This window comes from Halichoerus grypus, chromosome 10 (genome assembly GCF_964656455.1).
Source record: "Halichoerus grypus chromosome 10, mHalGry1.hap1.1, whole genome shotgun sequence".
Classification (NCBI taxonomy): Eukaryota; Metazoa; Chordata; class Mammalia; order Carnivora; family Phocidae; genus Halichoerus; species Halichoerus grypus.
Genome location: NC_135721.1, coordinates 50362720 through 50380533, shown reverse-complemented (window position 1 = coordinate 50380533; position 17814 = coordinate 50362720). Strand labels below are relative to the sequence as shown.

At 34.3% G+C, this 17814-nt stretch overlaps 1 protein-coding gene across 11 annotated transcripts in view; it reads left to right on the top strand.

Moving 5' to 3' along the window:
- ZNF638 (zinc finger protein 638) overlaps positions 1-17814 on the top strand; it is a 124315-nt gene that overhangs the window by 94065 nt on the left and 12436 nt on the right. For 7 of the 11 annotated variants that reach the window (XM_078056416.1, XM_078056418.1, XM_078056419.1 and 4 more), the window contains 10 exons: positions 113-184; positions 1120-1206; positions 1477-1545; positions 1930-1970; positions 3701-3832; positions 5666-5794; positions 7268-7309; positions 7914-8048; positions 9811-9936; positions 14984-15021. In XM_078056416.1, coding sequence (XP_077912542.1) covers positions 113-184; positions 1120-1206; positions 1477-1545; positions 1930-1970; positions 3701-3832; positions 5666-5794; positions 7268-7309; positions 7914-8048; positions 9811-9936; positions 14984-15021 — 871 coding nt within the window. The remainder of the gene's footprint in view (positions 1-112; positions 185-1119; positions 1207-1476; positions 1546-1929; positions 1971-3700; positions 3833-5665; positions 5795-7267; positions 7310-7913; positions 8049-9810; positions 9937-14983; positions 15022-17814) is intronic. The other 4 variants (XM_078056415.1, XM_078056417.1, XM_078056421.1 and 1 more) reach the window with 4 other exon arrangements.

Genomic DNA, 17814 nt, shown 5'->3' with positions numbered 1-17814 from the left:
TAGTGATGTTTTTCTTTTTCCCTGAAGAAATTGTCATCATTGCTAGATTTAGAAACTGACCTGTTGATCCTAGGTAAATAAACCAATTTTGACTACAGCTTTTGTGATTTAGGGAAATCAGCGGGTTCTGTAAAATCTGTGGTAACAGTAGCTGCTAAAGGTAATAAAGCTTCAATCAAAACAGGTAAGACTTTCCGGAGAGAGAGGATTTATTAAGTTTGTTCTTAATCTTGCCTTGAAGAATATATTAAACATAATACCAAAAGCAAGTTTTAAATTCATATAATTTATAGTATCTAATAACATCTTGAAAAGTTTAGTAGATACTTCTTTGATATTTAAAACCTGATACATAATGGGACTTCTATTTTTTGGTACATTGGTTTTTGACAGTGTGTGCCATTGCAGATATATTTTTGCGGATGAAACATTTTTGACAGCTGTATAATTACAGACTGTTCTGCCACTTCCCCCTACAAATCTTTATTTTCCTCATTTTTTAGAGCTGTCACTTCATTACCTTCCCCAGCTTGTAAATTTCTCAGTTTGTTACTCCAAAAAATACTTTTCTTTCCCTGTTAAAAGAATATATTTCCTCTATAAAGAAAGAAATGTAACATGTTGAAACTAACATGATCTGTTTATTAATATATAGGGTAATTTTAAAGAGCCTTTGTAGAAATTACAAAAAAATTTTTGTGTAATTATGATATGCTTCTGCCACATGGAAGATATACCTGTGGCCCATTAATGGCCATCAACAAGAATTGTATCTCATTTTAAATTTGCTTTTTTAAAAAATTTATTTATTTGAGATAGAAAACGCACGAGCAGGAGGCAGAGGGAGAAGCTTAGCAGGGCACCCTGTTTGAGGCTTAATCCCAGGGTCCTGGGATCATGATCTGAGCCAAAGGCAGATACTTAACCCACTGAGCCACCCAGTTGCCCCTTTAAATTTGCTTTTAATCTTATTGGTAAACAGATATAAGTGGAAATAATAACTATATGGAAAAAAATTGCCTTTATAATGAAGTTGGACCACATTACTTATATGTATTATTATGAAACATGTTAAATGAACAGATCCTTAGAATAATTGTTCACTTCTACTTTTAAAAGCAAAATCTGGTGGAAAGAAGTCTCTAGAAGTCAAAAAGGCTGGCATTGTCAAAAACAGAGACACCAGTAAACCTGTGGTTGTACCAGGTAAGCTTTAAACGCTTTTTATTCGTTTAAGTGCTTTCTTTAGATCTCCTTTTGTACATTTGAAGTATATTTTGGAATTACTGCTTTAAAATTTTCAAAGGGATTGTTTTGATTTTCAAAGAAAAGTCTGCATTAGCTTTGACTTAAATCAGGTCAGTCTAAGGAGACTTAAAATGACGAAATAAACTAATTTAAGTTCCTGTTTAGATTCATTAGTTTAATTATATTAGTGTGTTTTTCTAGACTATTAAAGCAGACTATTTCATGCAGAAAACTCTGAAATAAAGACCAGTATGGAAGTCAAAGCCACAGAAAATAGTGCTAAGGAAACTATTTCAGGTAGGTCAAAAAAATTTTATTTTGTTCTTAAAATGTTTAAAGATGGAAAATTAAATTTTAAGAAAATAAGATTTTTAATTTTGTGGCATATATACATGTATATTTTTTAAAATCTCAGGCTCATACCTAAGTGAAATTTAAAATATGATTCAGATCTTCACACTGTCTCTTGATTATTCTGGAATTTTCCTCTTACAAGAAATAAAATGAAACATTATTTAAAAGCCATTGTTACTTCTGTAGCTATAGCCTTCTTAAATTTTCTAGTATTTTGTCAGTTGTGTACATTTTCATGCAGCTGCTATTTAATCTACTGTGGGGAAAGAGGGATGTTGGTAAATAAAATACATCTGCATGAATTCTTACCTTATTTTGTATCTTAAGTAGCTGCTGTGGAGGCCACAGAAAAAGAACCAGTTAACAAGGTCAGTTTTTATATTTTACTTATTATTTAAAAGCTTAGGAAATTTTGACACAATATATTTTTCTTACTCTAAACCCACTAAAAAATGTACAGGTTTTGGTATGGTGAAAAATCTGTCATTTGTGACTTTTTTTTTTTTTTTTTAAGTTTTATTGCTTCACCTTAGGTTTTTGTTTTTAATGGAGAGGTGGGGGAGGGGCCGAGGGAGAGGGAGAAAGAATCTTAAGCGGGTTCCAGGGTGGGTCTCAGGACCCTGAGATCATGGCCTGAGCCTAAATCCATAGTCAGATGCTTAACCAGTTGAGCCACCCAGGCAGTCTTATCATTTGTGACTTTTTGGAAAGGGTTTGAGTTGCAGTAAGTCATAAAAGTTTTAAGTGCAGATTATCAATAAATTGTACATGTTTTTGAGGTTTACCTTTTACCAAGAAAAAAAAGTTTAGGCCAAAGTGGGTTTTTGAGTAGAAAAACAGGTTGTCAAATTAAAACCAGTAGAATTTTGTGAAATCTGTTTTTCTTTTTTCTTAGAGGCAAATGGAAGATAAGTTAATATTTAGAATACCAGCCAGTCAGTTCTCTGTGTTTTTAGAATAGCGAGTAGAGTTTGAAGTTTTATTTGAAGGGCATAAAGTTCACATTACTGTTTTTCTGTGGTTTCATCTGTCATGACTGTATTAATGTCTTGTTAATTTAGATTTTACTGGTTACGATCTTGAGATCATTCAAATGCTAAACAATAAGTTTATTTTTGACTGGTAGATTCATTCTTCAAGTAGTAACTAGTATGTCTTAACTATTTTGTTTCAGGAAGAATATTTTAAAGCACAAATAGATTGATCTAAAGCACTTCCAAAGGAACCATTTATGAACACAGTTGACGTGCTAGTTAAAAATCATTCTCAACTGATTTATGAAAATTATAACTTCCTGTCTCCACCCACAACCCCCCCCCCCTTTTTTTCCAAAAGAAAAGTCACAAGTTGTCCAGTTTACTATAGTACACCTTTGGGGATTTTCTCGAAATTTACTAAAAGGAAAAATTGGCATTGATGAGAGTCCTCTTGAAGAAAGATCTGAAAGAAGAAAAGGCAGAAGTGAGAGTATTTACTTCGTAGTGGGGATTGGGTTATAGGGAAAGGTTTCTAAGGCATCAGGGAAGCTTTTTAATTTTGCCTGTAAGATTATTCAGCAAGATAAAAGGATATGCTCTGATTTGGAGCTTGGGGATGTGAGCCTCACATGGCACAGGAATGGCAGCAGTGCATGAGGGAGTTGTTGTCAGAGATGAACTGGTGTTTTTAAACTTGCACTTCAAAAAAAAATAAATTTGCATTTTTATTATTTTTACCTTTTTTTAAGATTTTATTTTTTTAAGTAATCTCTATACCCAGTTGTGGGGCTTGAACTTACACCCCAAGATCAACAGTCGCATGCTCCCCTGACTGAGCCAGCCAGGCGCCCCTTAAACCTGTATTTTTAAACAGGGGTTGAAAAAGAACTAAAAGCCTCGACTAGAGGACAGATGGTATGACTGAAACTATGCTGTGTACTTGAAGAGAGGAAATTCGCATTTTGTTTTGTTTTTGAGGTTCAGACCGGCCTTCTTAATTGATAAGATTTAGTCTTAAATGCAGTTTAAATACTAACATAACATGATCTGCAGCATAAACTTAAGTAAATACAAAAACAGTTAAAGAAATTTGAATGTCAACTCTTAAATTTGTTTTGAAGGAAACAGAGGAAATGTGTGTGGTACTTATTTCTAATTTGCCTAATAAAGGATATTCTATAGAAGAAGTTTACAACCTAGTAAAACCATTTGGTGCTTTAAAGGATATTTTGATTTTATCATCTCATAAAAAGGTAAGCGTTGATAATAGCTGTTCATATTGTCTGAAGCACATTTTGAAAAACACTAAGTTCACAAAACTAAAAAGAAAGGGTTTAAAAGCAGCACCTCAAAATAATTAAGCCACTTAAGCTAAGGGATTTTTAAAATATAAAACAGATACCCCATATTTTAGTGTTTTTCTCATCTGACCTAGTTTAATGATGGGGAGGATGGCTTACTGAATGTGTCAAAGTTCTCAAAATTTTAGTCTAAAGAAAATGTTTTATATCTTTAATATGTAACGCAGAGTTTTATAACAACATGAACTTTATTGCACTTTTTTACTAGTATTCCTGCTGTTTTACCAATTAGACTCAAATGGGAAGTAACCATTCTCAAATATGTCATTAGTACTTAGAATAACCTTAGTTTATCTGTGTGTTTTACGTTTTCAGTAATAAGTACATACTGCTTTTGTAATTTTAAAACAAAACAAAATGTATTAATAAAAACACCTTGTGGAAGGTATCTTATAGGGAGTGAGATTTCAGGAAAGTTTAAATACTGGAAACACCATTCTGGTGGTTAGTAATAGTGTTCCTACATTAGAAAGGAGTTAGTGATCACTAGAGATCTTTGGGAGTAGGATATATGTTTGCTGGTGGTCAGAACCAGTGTGCTTCAGAAAACAGAGTAGAAGAGAGTGAATACAAGTGAGTTAAATGCAGTTTCACATAATGTTAAAAGTAGATTATTTGAATGGTTGCACGACTTCATAAATTACTAAAAACCAGTGAATTCTACACCTGTACTGGTGAACTTTATGATATGTAAATTATATTTCAGTAAAGCTGTTTTTATTTAGAGACAAGAATAAAAGAATAAAAATGAATTTTTTAATAAAAATTTTTTTATGTGACAATACATTGAAATAGGGGGAAATTGTGGGAATCTGGAAATGAATAATTCAGATTCATACTTTACATCATATACCAAAGTATGAGTAGATACATTGAAATCCAAATACAGAAAATGTAGATTATTATCTGCCCAGTTTTTATTAGAGTTGAGTAGAATTATTAACTATTTGGAGATTTAATACTTTTCTAGATATGTGAAAAATACCAGATTCAATCATATAAACATTTATGAATTAAAATTAACATAAAGCAAGATGTAAATTAAAAATTAAAAATATTTGTAAAAAGAAACAAAGATTCATATCCTTATTACATTATAAAACAGTAAAAATTCAATAAACAAATTGGCAAATGACACAGATAGTTCCTTTGAAAACAAGAATTACAACTATGAACAAATATATGGAAGATTTCTACCTCACTGACTATCAGACACAGAAGAATGTTCAACTATTCATTTACCCAGTGATGAAAATTAAAACCAAAATGTATGGAATTATAATTTTATAATTAGGAAAACAACGAAATTAAAAGTAACTTGGTAATCATTACACATTTCTTTGGTTCTTTCAATTCTCATATTTCTCATATTTTATCAGTCATTAAATTTATTTAAATATTTATTAAATATCTGCAGTATGCTAGATACTGCTCTAGGTACTAAGGGTACAATGATGAATAAGATAAATAAGATTTTCCTAAATGTCCTTTACTAGAATGTCCCTTATTTCTCTCTTTAGTATTGCCTTATGAGTTCAGTCATTCATTATTTCTTCCTTATTGTTGTAATACTCTGGGTCTATTGGCCTCACTTTCTCAGGAATGCATTTTTTTTATCTTAATGTTTTCTAAGTTATTCAATTGACTCTTAAGTATTAAATCTTTTCAAGAAAAAGTAACTTAAAGACATTTATTTTTTTGTTCTTGTGCTTTCTATTTTAAAAGATATTTATGGAAATAAATAGAAAATCTGCAGAATCTATGGTAAAATTTTATACCTGCTTCCCAATATCAATGGATGGAAATCAACTCTCAATAAGTATGGTTCCTGAAAACATGAATATAAAAGACGAGGTAAATAATGGACTTACCGTCATTTTTACTAGAATATAAAATTTTTAGATCCGGTTTATTATAGTTGGTTATGTTTTCTGGCTTGTGTCTTCTTCAGGTTACATGTATTCTCTAAGTCATTGAGAAAGCTTCTTCCTGTCTCTTCACAGTCTCCCATCCCAGTGTTTGAGAGTTACTTCCATATTGAGGGACTGTAATTCCTCATGTATGTCAGAATGGAAAAAAAGTTGAAAACTGTTATCTGTAGACAACTCTGTATTCTTATTTTACTGCCTTTATCTGTCCTCCAAACTGGAATCCCAGATGTTATCTTTAGTTTTTCTCTTATTTTCTCACAACCAGTCCATCACTAGGTCTAAATATTTCTGTAGCTTGTTTCCTCTTTGTCCCATCCATCATTGCTTTGTTTCTTGAAAACTCCAACTGAAGTAGTTCTTCATGTCTCCTACCTTTAGTTTTTTCTCCCTTAAAATCTTTCTCCACGAAGCAATGAGACTGATATAAAAATAAGAGAGACACAGCGAGAGAGGGAACACAAGCAGGGGGGAGTGGGAGAGGGAGAAGCAGGCTTCCCACTGAGCAGGGAGCCCAATATGGGGCTCAGTCCCAGGACCCTGGGATCATGACCTGAGGGGAAGGCAGACACTTAACCGACTGAGCCACCCAGGCAGCCCTAGACTGATACAAAATTAAATCTGTTCAAAGTCAACTGATTTAGAAGCCCTTCACTGTTTTTTTGTGGCATACAAATATTTATTATCAACTGCTAAGAGGCATGAAGCAGTTTTTAGAATCTCTAGAGGAAGGTGGAAATGCAAGTTATTTGAGAAAGCCTTTCAGAGAGAATCACTCTGGTGTAATTGGTAGAATTGTTTTATATGTGTCAGTAGTGTTGAAAAGAAAAAAAAAAGTTCAAGAACCAGAGTCTCATAAAATAAAGTTCCTTTCCTATACTGGTAAGCCGTCCATTAGCTAGCCTTTCCCAGCTCTGACATTTTTGTCTCATGCTACTCTTAGCCTTCTTTATAAATCAACAGTACTAAATAATTGCACATTTAATACTCTGCACTATTGTGTTTGTTTTTTTTACTAGCCTACATTTCTATTCTTCTCATCCCCTACTTTGCTTAGTTAACTTTTTATTTTACAATTTGAATTCTCTTACTGTCTGCTAAATTAAATCTCTTATTCCTTGTATATGAATTTGAATGTTCTCCCCTGACGCCACCTTATTAATCTTTAATGTACTTAGGGGAATAGGAAGAATTAAAGTGTATTAAGGTGGGACTTGAATAATTTGTTTAGGAAGAAGGAAAGATTTTTAGAAGGAACAAACTTTTGCTGACTTCTCATTTTATGAAATAGTGCTTAATGCTTATTCACATAGGTTATTTTATTATAAATCCTGACTAAATAAATATGTGAATGAGGAAGACTTATATCTTCCACTTTCCCTCTGTTCTGCCTTTCTAGGAAGCTATATTTACAACCTTGATTAAAGAAAATGACCCAGAGGTAAGTTTTACATTTAAATGCTTTTGTACACTGGTTTAATTGATGGAAACATTGGTTATTCACCTGTTACAAATAAAACCTTACTACTAATTTTAAAATATTGAGGTGATGGTGGAAGGCACATGATGTAATGAGCACTGGATGTTATATGCAGCTGATGAATCACTGAACTCTACCTCTGAAACTAATAATACACTATATGTTAGTTAATTGAATTTAAATTAAAAAAATATTGAGGTGATGAAAGTGTCAGATGGATCTTCTCTTGGTAAAAATAAGAAATAAAGGGACATGGTAATCCCTATTGTGAAATATTTTCTAGATACTGGAGCCATATTAAGTGGCTTAGGTATAAAGTGTTTTGGGTAAATATTATGTTGATAGAAGAAAGATTATACTTCTTGTTTTAGTATATTGCATTGATCACTCAAATCTAAAACTAAGATCTTACTGTCTTCACTCACATAGTCATTTTCTTATTCCTGGGAGAGGATATCATCTGACCTCTGAAAAATTAAATTACTGTTAGTCTGTGTTTTATAGTTTGATATTTCAGCTGTGTTTCTCTTTTTCTATGTGTCTCTTAAAAAAAAAAAACCTCCAGGCAAATATAGATAAAATTTACAATCGATTTGTACATCTTGATAACTTACCAGAAGATGGACTTCAGTGTGTGCTTTGTGTTGGACTTCAGTTTGGAAAAGTGGCTCACCACGTATTCATGAGTAATAAAAACAAGGTAATGAGGTCCCTCCTGTTTTAGCTATATGTTCTGTAGAGAATATATGACTGAACCCTGTACTCTTCAGGTTTGCAACTTTTAATCCATCTTCTGAACTGAAGCACCTATAAACATTATTTCTTAGCCAAACTATGATAGATCAGTATATTTTCTCCTGGGCTATAAGAAGAAGGAAGAGATGATGACTTTCTCCTCAGAACTCCTAGTGTTTTTTTGTTTTGTTGAAAGATTTATTTATTTATGTTGAGAGAGAGAGAGAGAGCAGAAGGAGGGGAAGAGGGAGAGGGAGAATCTCTAGCAGACTCCCCACTGAGTGGGAAGCCTGACATAAGGCTTGATCCCACGACCCTGAGATATGACCTGAGCCGAAGTCAACAATCAGACACTTAACCAGCTGAGCTACTCAGGTGCCCCAGAACTCCCAAGTTTTAATGGGAAATAAAACTTGCACAAGGGAGAAAGGTAGTATGTGCAAAAGAGCATTATCTTATGGGAAAGTTTAGACTTGAGTTCATCTAGCCTTAACTACCTTTATGACCTTGGCTGAGTTGACTTACACTTTTAGTTAGTTCTTATTTGTAAAATGAAAAAAGGTGTTACCAGATATTTTCTAAAGTTTTTTGTTTAGTTATACAGAAAGAAGTATAAAATGATCATCCCTTACTTAGGGGTTTGGTTTCTTAAAAGAAATTGCTAACCTCTTGACATTTGCTATGCCCTCTGTGTTAAATATTTAATTCAGATACTTGTCTAGTAAAATTAGATTTTGAGCAACCATATATTACCTAGAAAGGTAGGATTTCATATCAAAGTTGATAGTGTTTGCTTCAGAAAAAGTACCTGATTCACCAAAGGTAGATACTAATTTCTTTGACATGCTTCTAACTTGATACATAGAGCATGTTTGATACTTTAGAAGTAGTGTGACATAGGAGGGAAGGGAGATGACAGATGGTATAAGGAATTTTGAACTTAGATATGTTTAATCTTCTGGTAGGTATTCCTATCATACTTTTCCATTTTGCCCGGACTTTGCAACATTTTAAGGATTGTTTTCTCTTGTTTCCTTTGAAATGAAGATTAACTTTACCTTTGTAATCACATTTGAAGTCTGGAAGAAAAACATATCTATTCTTTAGAAAAATTAAAAAATGTTTTTATTGTACTAAAATATATGTAACTAAATTTACCATTTTAACCATGTTTAAGTGTCCATTCAGTGGCATTAAGTATATTCATGTTGTTATACAACCGTCACCACAGTCCATCTCCAGAACTTTTTTATCTTCCCAAACTGAAACTCCCTGTCCATTAAACAGTAATTCCTCCATGCCTCTCTCTTCCTAGCCCCTGACAACCACCATTCTACCACTCTACTTTCCGCTCTAGGAATTTCACTACTCTAGCTATCTCCTATAAATGGAATCATACAATATTTGATCTTTAGTGATTGGCTTATTGCACTTAGCTTAATGTCTTCCAGCATATATTATAACATGTCAGAATTACCTTCCTTTTTAAAGCTGAATAATAATCCATTGTTTATCTATTCATCCGTTGATACTTCTTAGTTTGCTCCACCCTTTGACTATTGTGAATAACACTGGTATGAACATGGGTGTACAAATGTCTGTTTGATTTCCTGCTTGCAGTCCTTTGGGGTAATACCACAAAGTGGGATTCCTGGATCATATGGTAATTCTACTTTAGTTTTTTTATGAACTACTTAATTTTTTTTTTTTTTTTATCTTCTCCAAAGGCAATTCTTCAGTTAGATAGTCCTGAATCTGCTCAGTCAATGTATAGCTTTCTGAAACAAAATCCACAGAATATAGGTGACCATGTATTGACCTGCACATTATCTCCGAAAATCGACTCATCAGAGGTAAGATTATTTTCTATCAACTTCTGTGCTTTTAGAAAATGAAGAAAGTGTAAAGGTCATTCTTCCAAAGCTAGAAGATGTACTCTGAAGGAAATTTCAAGAATTATTCTTGGAGAGTAGCCAAACTGGTACTGAGTTTAGATATTCTTTCTTTTAAAAATTTGTGTTGTAATCACTACTTCATTTTTATGCTTTATGGAGCAGTGTAAATTTGTCTAAATTACAATAAGTTGAATAATTTTGAAAAATGTAGCATATTCATTCTGATACCTGTTATGGACATATGTGTAGAATGATTCCATGTATGTAACATGATCATGATTCTCTCTGGAGTGCAGAATCTACTTTGAGTCCATTTTGGCCGCCTCCTGATAGAAGTTTACTTAGTCTGTTCTTTATTATAAACTCTTGTATAAGACATAAGATTTTACACATTATTGGCTTACACAGTAATAATACATGTATGAAAACTATAAGTAATCTGCCTTTGTGAGAATGAAATTCAGACTCAGATGTTTTCTCTCTTTTTTTTTTAAGATTTTATTTATTCATTTGAGACAGAGAGAGAGAGCATGAGCAGGGGGAGAGGCAGAGGGAGAGGGAGAAGCAGGCTCCCTGCTGAGCCAGGAGCCCGATGTGGGGCTCCATCCCAGGACGCTGGGATCATGACCTGAGCCGAAGGCAGATGCTTAGCCATCTGAGCCACCAAGGCGCCCCAGATGTTTTCTCTTTCTAATAGTTTCATTTTATCTCCATAACAGGAGGTAAATAATGGGGCCTATATTTGGTGTCTGCATGTTTTTTGTTTATTAATATGCTAAAAATTTTGTGCTAGCTCAAGAAAAAGAAAATTCTGAGTAAATGCATAATGATAGGTACTGTTTTGTTTTGTTTTTTAAGATTTAGAGAGAGAGAACGGGGGTAGGGGCTGAGGGTGGGGAAGAGAGAGAATCCTCAGGTAGACTCCCTCTTGAGTGCGGAGCCCAACACGGGGCTCTATCTCATGACCCTGAGATTATGACCTGAGCCGAAAAGAAGAATCGGACGCTTAACTGACTGAGCCACCCAGGCGCCCCATGAGAGGTACTAATTTCAGCACAGATTTGAGTGGCTTGCTTAAACTGATAATTTCAGAAAAAATTTGGAAGTTTTTAGCATTTTTTTTCTCTCAACAGTACATGGTATTTTTAAAAATTTGTGTTTTTGATATTTTGAAGTTTTTACTTTGTTCAGAATTATAGTAAACACTGACGATACAGAAATTTTTCTTCTAAAAAATACAGTCCTGAATTTTTAGACTTAAAGAAAATGAAACAAATAATTATATAAAACGTCTGCCTGAATGATACTTTACTTCCCAAGCTTTTACTTGGAACCTTATTCTTATGGCTTATTAAATTGAAAAACACATTGTTTTACTGTAGACTTAGCCCCACATAATCTTTACTGTAGACTTAGCTAGCCTCATAATCTTTAGCATGTTCATTATATTCATTTAAATTGATGGTTGAGGCAGGTAGACTAATTTCAAGGTATTATAATGGTCTATATGAGAAGTAATGAAAGCCTAATCTAGACTAGGAAATGGAAATAAATCTTGTCCCCCGATTTTTAAAATAACAGTTTTTAATTTACGTTTATAATGAGCTAATTAATTAACAACCTTATATTATTCTTCGGCACCCCCCATTCATTTTTTTACCTGTAATGTTGGAGAGTAGCCAAACATTGGCTCTCCAAAATGTTGGAGAGGAGCACAAATGATGCTGTTTAGATATTCTTTCTTTTAAAAATGTGTTTCAATCACTACTTCAATTTTCGTGGTTTATGGAGCAGTGTAAATTTGTCTAAATTACAGTAAGTTGAATAAGGTACACATTGCAACTTTTAGTTGTATAACTATAGTTACTCTGCATATGAAGCATGAAGGCTTAATTCTAAGTACTGAAAATTAATACCTGTATTTTTGATACCTTGATTAGTTAGATACTTACTGCAGAATTGAAGAGCATGAGAGTGGGTCTGTAAAGAAGGAAATACACATCTGTCCATAACTTGTACACTTGGAGGTCACTTTCTTATATCCCCATTCATTTTTCAAAATGATGCTGTTTTTGTTTTCTTCAGTGTTTGGATTATGGCTTTCCTGTACAATTGTGGCAGGGCAATTGATGCTGAGAGGAAAAGGGAAGAGTGTCTTCATGTTACTCAGGCCATTTATTAGTATTTGTTGAATAGAATCTACTCTATTGTTAAAGCTCCCTGTTCTAAATTTATGGCCATTTGTTTCCATAAAGCAACTTATACACCTTTATTTTCTTTTTATTGCTCTTCTGAGTTATTTCTGTTATTTCTTAGATTCTGTATCTCCTCCTCTCTTGGTTCGCTTTTCTGTTTGTTAGATTACATCATCAAATAATTTCCCCCCAGAAAGTATGTGTGGACAGTAAACTTTTTGAATCCCTGCATATTTGAAATTGACTTTATTTTGCTCTTACATTGATAGTTTGTCTAGATGGAGAATTCTGTGCTCAGATTGTTTTTCCTTTCATTGTTTTTCTTAACCTGTAGTAGTTCTTTTGTTTGTTTTAAAAACAGATTTTATTTTTAATAAATCTCTACACCCAACATGGGGCTCGAACTCACAACCCCAAGATTAAGAGTTGCATGCTCTACCTACTGAGCCAGTCAGGTGCCCCTTAACCTGTATTGTTAAGGAGAAGGCTGATTGTTTTTTAAGATTTTATTTATTTGAGAGAGAGTGAGCAAGAGAGAGAGCACAAGCAGGGGGAGTGGCAGAGGCAGAGGGAGAAGCAGGCTCCCCACTGAGCAGGGAGCCTGATGCGGGACTTGATCCCAGGACCCTGGCATCATGACCTGAGCTGAAGGCAGATGCTTAACTGACTGAGCCACCCAGGTGCCCCGAGAAAGCTGATTCTAGTCATATCGTTATGTATTTTATTTTTTTCCTTTGAAAACTTTTAGCATTTATTGATTGGTTCATTAAACAAATACCTGTCTAATTCCTTTTCTATGCCAGCACTGTTTTAGACATTGGACTACATTGATAAATAGAGGAGTTGATGTCCTAGTCCTCAAGGAGCTCATATTTTAGTGGAGAAGATGGACTGTAAAAAGATTATACGTGTACACACACACACACACACACACACAATGTTAGGTGGTTAAAAAATTCTATGAAGTGTTATGGAGACCAATCAAGATAAAAGGGTAGAGAGTAATGGATGGGGGGAATGTATATTTTAGAGTGGCAGGGATAGTCCCTCTGAGGAATAGTTATTTGAGACCTGAGCAAAGTAAGAGAGCAAGCTCTACAATAACAAGGAGAGGAGGTTTTTAAACTGAAGGGCAAGTGCTAAGTCCTTAAGGACAAATCTGATGACTCAGGAACTCCAAGGAGGATCAGTATGGCTAGCCCAGTGAGCAAGGTTTTATCTTGGTTTGGGACTTACTCATATGTCCTGCTTTAGAGCACTCAGTGAATTTATAAAGATTAGTGTGTTCCTTCACCTGAAGAAGATCTTCCTCTTACTATTTCTTTGATTACTTCTTAACTTTAAATTTTAATGTTCTGTCTTTCTGGAAGTAGGACCTATACTGATTTTGTGGAGTATTTCATTGTCTGAAATGTCTTCATTCCATTTTGTATCCTTATCTTGCTCTCTGTTGTGCATTTGTTTTTCTCTTTATGAATAAAGAAGCAAGTTAGCTTGTACTGGTATCTGGTATAGATTTCCTCTGCTGTCATGAGGACCCCTCCCCGCACAAGCATTTCCCGTGAATGGGAAGACTGCTTGTAAATATTATGGATGGGGCTTATCAACTGTCATCTTTAATTTTGGTTATGTATCATTAGAGTGTAGACTGAATACCCAGCAAAATGCCTCAGTAAAGAAGGCGTTACTCTGGGACTCCCATCACCCACACCAGAAATCCTCTCTAAGGACATTATTCAATTTTTTTAAAGTATAATTTTCAGTTTTTAATATATCTAAAGAAAGATAATTCTCAACTCAGAGCACACACGATTCCCAGAGGAAAAGCCTACAGCTAGTATATATAAGCTCTAAAGAACAGACAGTTTTTGCTGTTTCGTTCACTGATGTGTCCAGTGCCTGGACTGGTGCTTGGTATGTTAGGCATTGAATTTTTAATTCTGCTTCCATTTTGGGCCGTAGGACATTGATTTTTTGGTGGTTCAGGTATATGTTTAAAAGGATTATTGTTAGGGTTGCTTGGGTGACTCAGTCAGTTAAAGCATCCAACTCGTGATTTCAGCTCAGGTCTTGATCTCAGGGTCGTGAGTTCAAGCTCCACATTGGGCTCCACTCTGGGCATGGAGCCTACTTAAAAAAAAAAAAAAAAAAAAAAGGATTGTTAAATTTTCTTCAGCACTTCTAAGTGTTTTGAGTAGAAAGCTTTTTAAGTCACCTAATCTCCCTTATAAATAGAAGTCTTTTTAAATAAAAATTGCACAATGAAGATGTTATTTTGGTTTGATTGTTTTTATTCTTCAAAAAAAGCAGCATTTCCAAGCTTTTAGTTAAAAAAAAATTTTTTTTTTTTAAAGATTGTATTTATTTATTAGAGAGAGAGTGCGAGTATGCATGCATGGGAGGAGGGCCAGAGGGAGAGGGGCTGCGAGAATCTCAAGCAGACTCCCGTCTGAGTGCAGAACCTGACTCGGGGCTTGATCTCAGGACGTTGAGATCATGACCTGAGCCAAAACCAAGAGTTGGACGCTCAGCCAACTGTGCTACCCAGGCATCCGAAAGAGTTTCTTATTTATATCAACATTAAGGAGACTTTCCTCTCATTAATTGCTGTGTGTCAGTTATTCCCTATCACCTAACTTAGGGCTCTTTATCTAATGAGAAAATAATTCTAGTACCTGATAGTTAATGTGGACAAGATGTGATATTGTTTTTTTAGCTTAGATTTTAAGAACTGAACTCATTGCATTGATGGGTTAAATATTTAAAATCCGGTAGAATAGCCTCTAATGAAATGTGGAATTGTGTTACAGGCTCAAGCTGACAAAGACCCAGAACTAGGAAAAGAAAGGTATGTTGCTTTAAGTTTGCTAACATTTTTGCATAGTATTTAATTACTGAATTTTTTCCTGTATTTTATGGTAATTGTTCACTTGTAGCAAAATATTTGTATCTCTCATGTCCATTTTGTGTATATATATGAATGTTACTGTGTGTGTGTGTGTGTGTGTGTGTGTGTGTGGTTTTTTGTGTTTTTTTTTTGACTGAGCGTTGTTTTGTTTTTTAGTCTCAGTTATTTACTGATTTTTTAGAAAAACTAAATTTGTAAACACAGTTTGAATTAAATACATAAATATGACTTCTTTATGAAATGTTTTGCTGGACTCTTGAACAACTCGACTCCGTTATCAGCATTACATTCTTGTTAGATTTTTCTATTCCAAAATTGTTAAACACAGTAATAAAATTTTAATCATTTTGTATAGTCTTTTAAAATTTCATTGACTTAAAACCAAAAAGGTATTCAGTATGTATTCTGATACTTTTTGAAGACAACTGGAGTGGGGGAAAGGAAGCAAAATAATGGATGAAAACTTGGATGAAAGATGAAAACTTGTTCTTCGGTGTAAACACAGTGACTCACAGTCTTGTTCTGACCACATATAGTGCACCCTCTTCTTAGTAACTTTTTCATCCTGATGAATACCACCTTTATCACCACCTTCACCCCACCAATTAATAACCTTCTTTTTACTGCTTTTCATTGGAATCACTGATTTAGAATTCTTTCCCTTCTTTAATACTAAGTGATTTGCTCTTATTTGTTAGAGTCAATGTAATAAGAGCTTATCAGTTTGAAAGAGCATTTTGAAAGTGTTTAAATATGGAAAGTTTGTTTTATTTGATGCACTAATTTTAAGATGCCTGAAAAGCAGGATGTCTTACGGATTTTTCTTAGTAATTCTTAAATGAGGCTTTTAAATGATAAAGATGATTAAGAGTGCTTTAAAATATGGTGGTAACTTTAAGCAATTAGGTTTGCTGTAAATGCCAGCGCAGACTTTTTATGAAGTTGTACACCATCATATCAATTATGTTCACATGTCTAAAAGTAATACCAACAGCACTGTTGGCTATCAAAGCCCACAAAGGGCAATAGGCTGGTAATGCTACATGTCATAGAGATGGACCTACGGTTTGACCACAGTAACTCTGGCTGAGTAGGCTTTTTCAAAAATTCATTTTATAGAGGAATCTCATTTTATAGATTTCATTTGACATAGTTTTAGGTCTGCAAGAACAGCTCTTGTCTGTGTTCTGGTCTTTTTTTCCTCTCATTATCTTGACTTTCCAATCAGAGATTCTTTATGGTAATCTTATAAAATTAATTTTAAAAATTCTAGTACTAATACTTTCCATTTTGCAGTCAGTTTTTTCTGACTTATATGACATTAGAAAAAAATACGTGGGATGGGGCCTGAATACTTCACATTTCTTTATTGAGTAAACTGATCCTGGGAAAATACTGGTGCTTGTTGTGTTGCTTTTGTTTTTGAAGCACTTGCAGGTGCTGATTCATCATGAATATGATCCTTTTGTTTATAATTAGCGTGAAGTCTTTAAATATATTTCCTACTTGAAGGAAATCTCCTATGGATATATTAATAATAATCTACATTTTGCCTGTTCTCATCCCCTTCCATGTAAACTGTATTTACTTATGTGATTAAGGTTCCAAATAAGGATGCAAGGTGCAGTTTTCACCAGAACAATGTTGGGAAGTACCCAAGTGGCCCTCTTAAATAAATACTAATCTTCAGTATTGTTAAGTTGCAGTCTAAAGTTTCTCAGAAAGTGTAGGGTATGGTATTAACCTTTGTTCTCACACCCAGCTTTTTTTGAGTTTTGAAACCCTGGTATTATGGGGGAATGGAAGTGGGCCAGGGGTGGAAATTAGATACCTATATTCTGAATGCCTTCCCTATTTCTTTTTTGTGCATTTCTCAAAATATGACTGTGTTTTCCTTTGATCTCTAAAAGACTTTTTTTTTTTGACTCTGGTATTAATAATTTCATTTATTTTACATCTCAAATGGACTTTCCAGGCTAACCTGAGGAACATGGAGACTTTTTCCCATATTTGCCAGAAAACTAGATATTAATTTTTGGTAAATGAATTCTGTGAAGAAAGCACTGTAATTTTATTTGATTTATTTACTTAAGATAGTGCACAAGCAGGGTGAAGGGCAGAGGGAGAAGCAGACTCCCTGCTGAGCGGGGAGCCTCATGCGGGGCTCGATCCCTGGACTCTGGGATCATGACCCAAGCCGAAGGCAGACACTCAACCGACTGAGCCACCCAGGTGCCCCAGCACTGTGATTTTAAAAGACAAAAAAACATTGTATTAAGCCATTTTTTCAAGTAGGTCCATACTCTCTTTGAAGTATGGAACTGCATAGTGATTCATTTCGTATAAAAGACAATAGCTTTTTCTACTGACAAACTTAAATATGGTAAAGGGGAAGGACTTGCTAGAGCCAGGAATCAAAATCTCCAGTTATCCTTCTAGCTGAGTAGATTGGTATTTTTGTATAACTCTAATTTATTTATTTATTTATTTATTTATTTATTTTTTTAAAGATTTTATTTATTTATTTGACAGAGAGAGAGACAGCGAGAGAGGGAACACAAGCAGGGGGAGTGGGAAAGGGAGAAGCAGGCTTCCTGCCGAGCCGGGAGCCCGATGTGGGACTCGATCCCGGGACTCCAGGATCATGACCTGAGCCGAAGGCAGTCGCTTAACCAACTGAGCCACCCAGGCGCCCCAGTATAACTCTAATTTATAAAGCCTTTAGGGTTAATG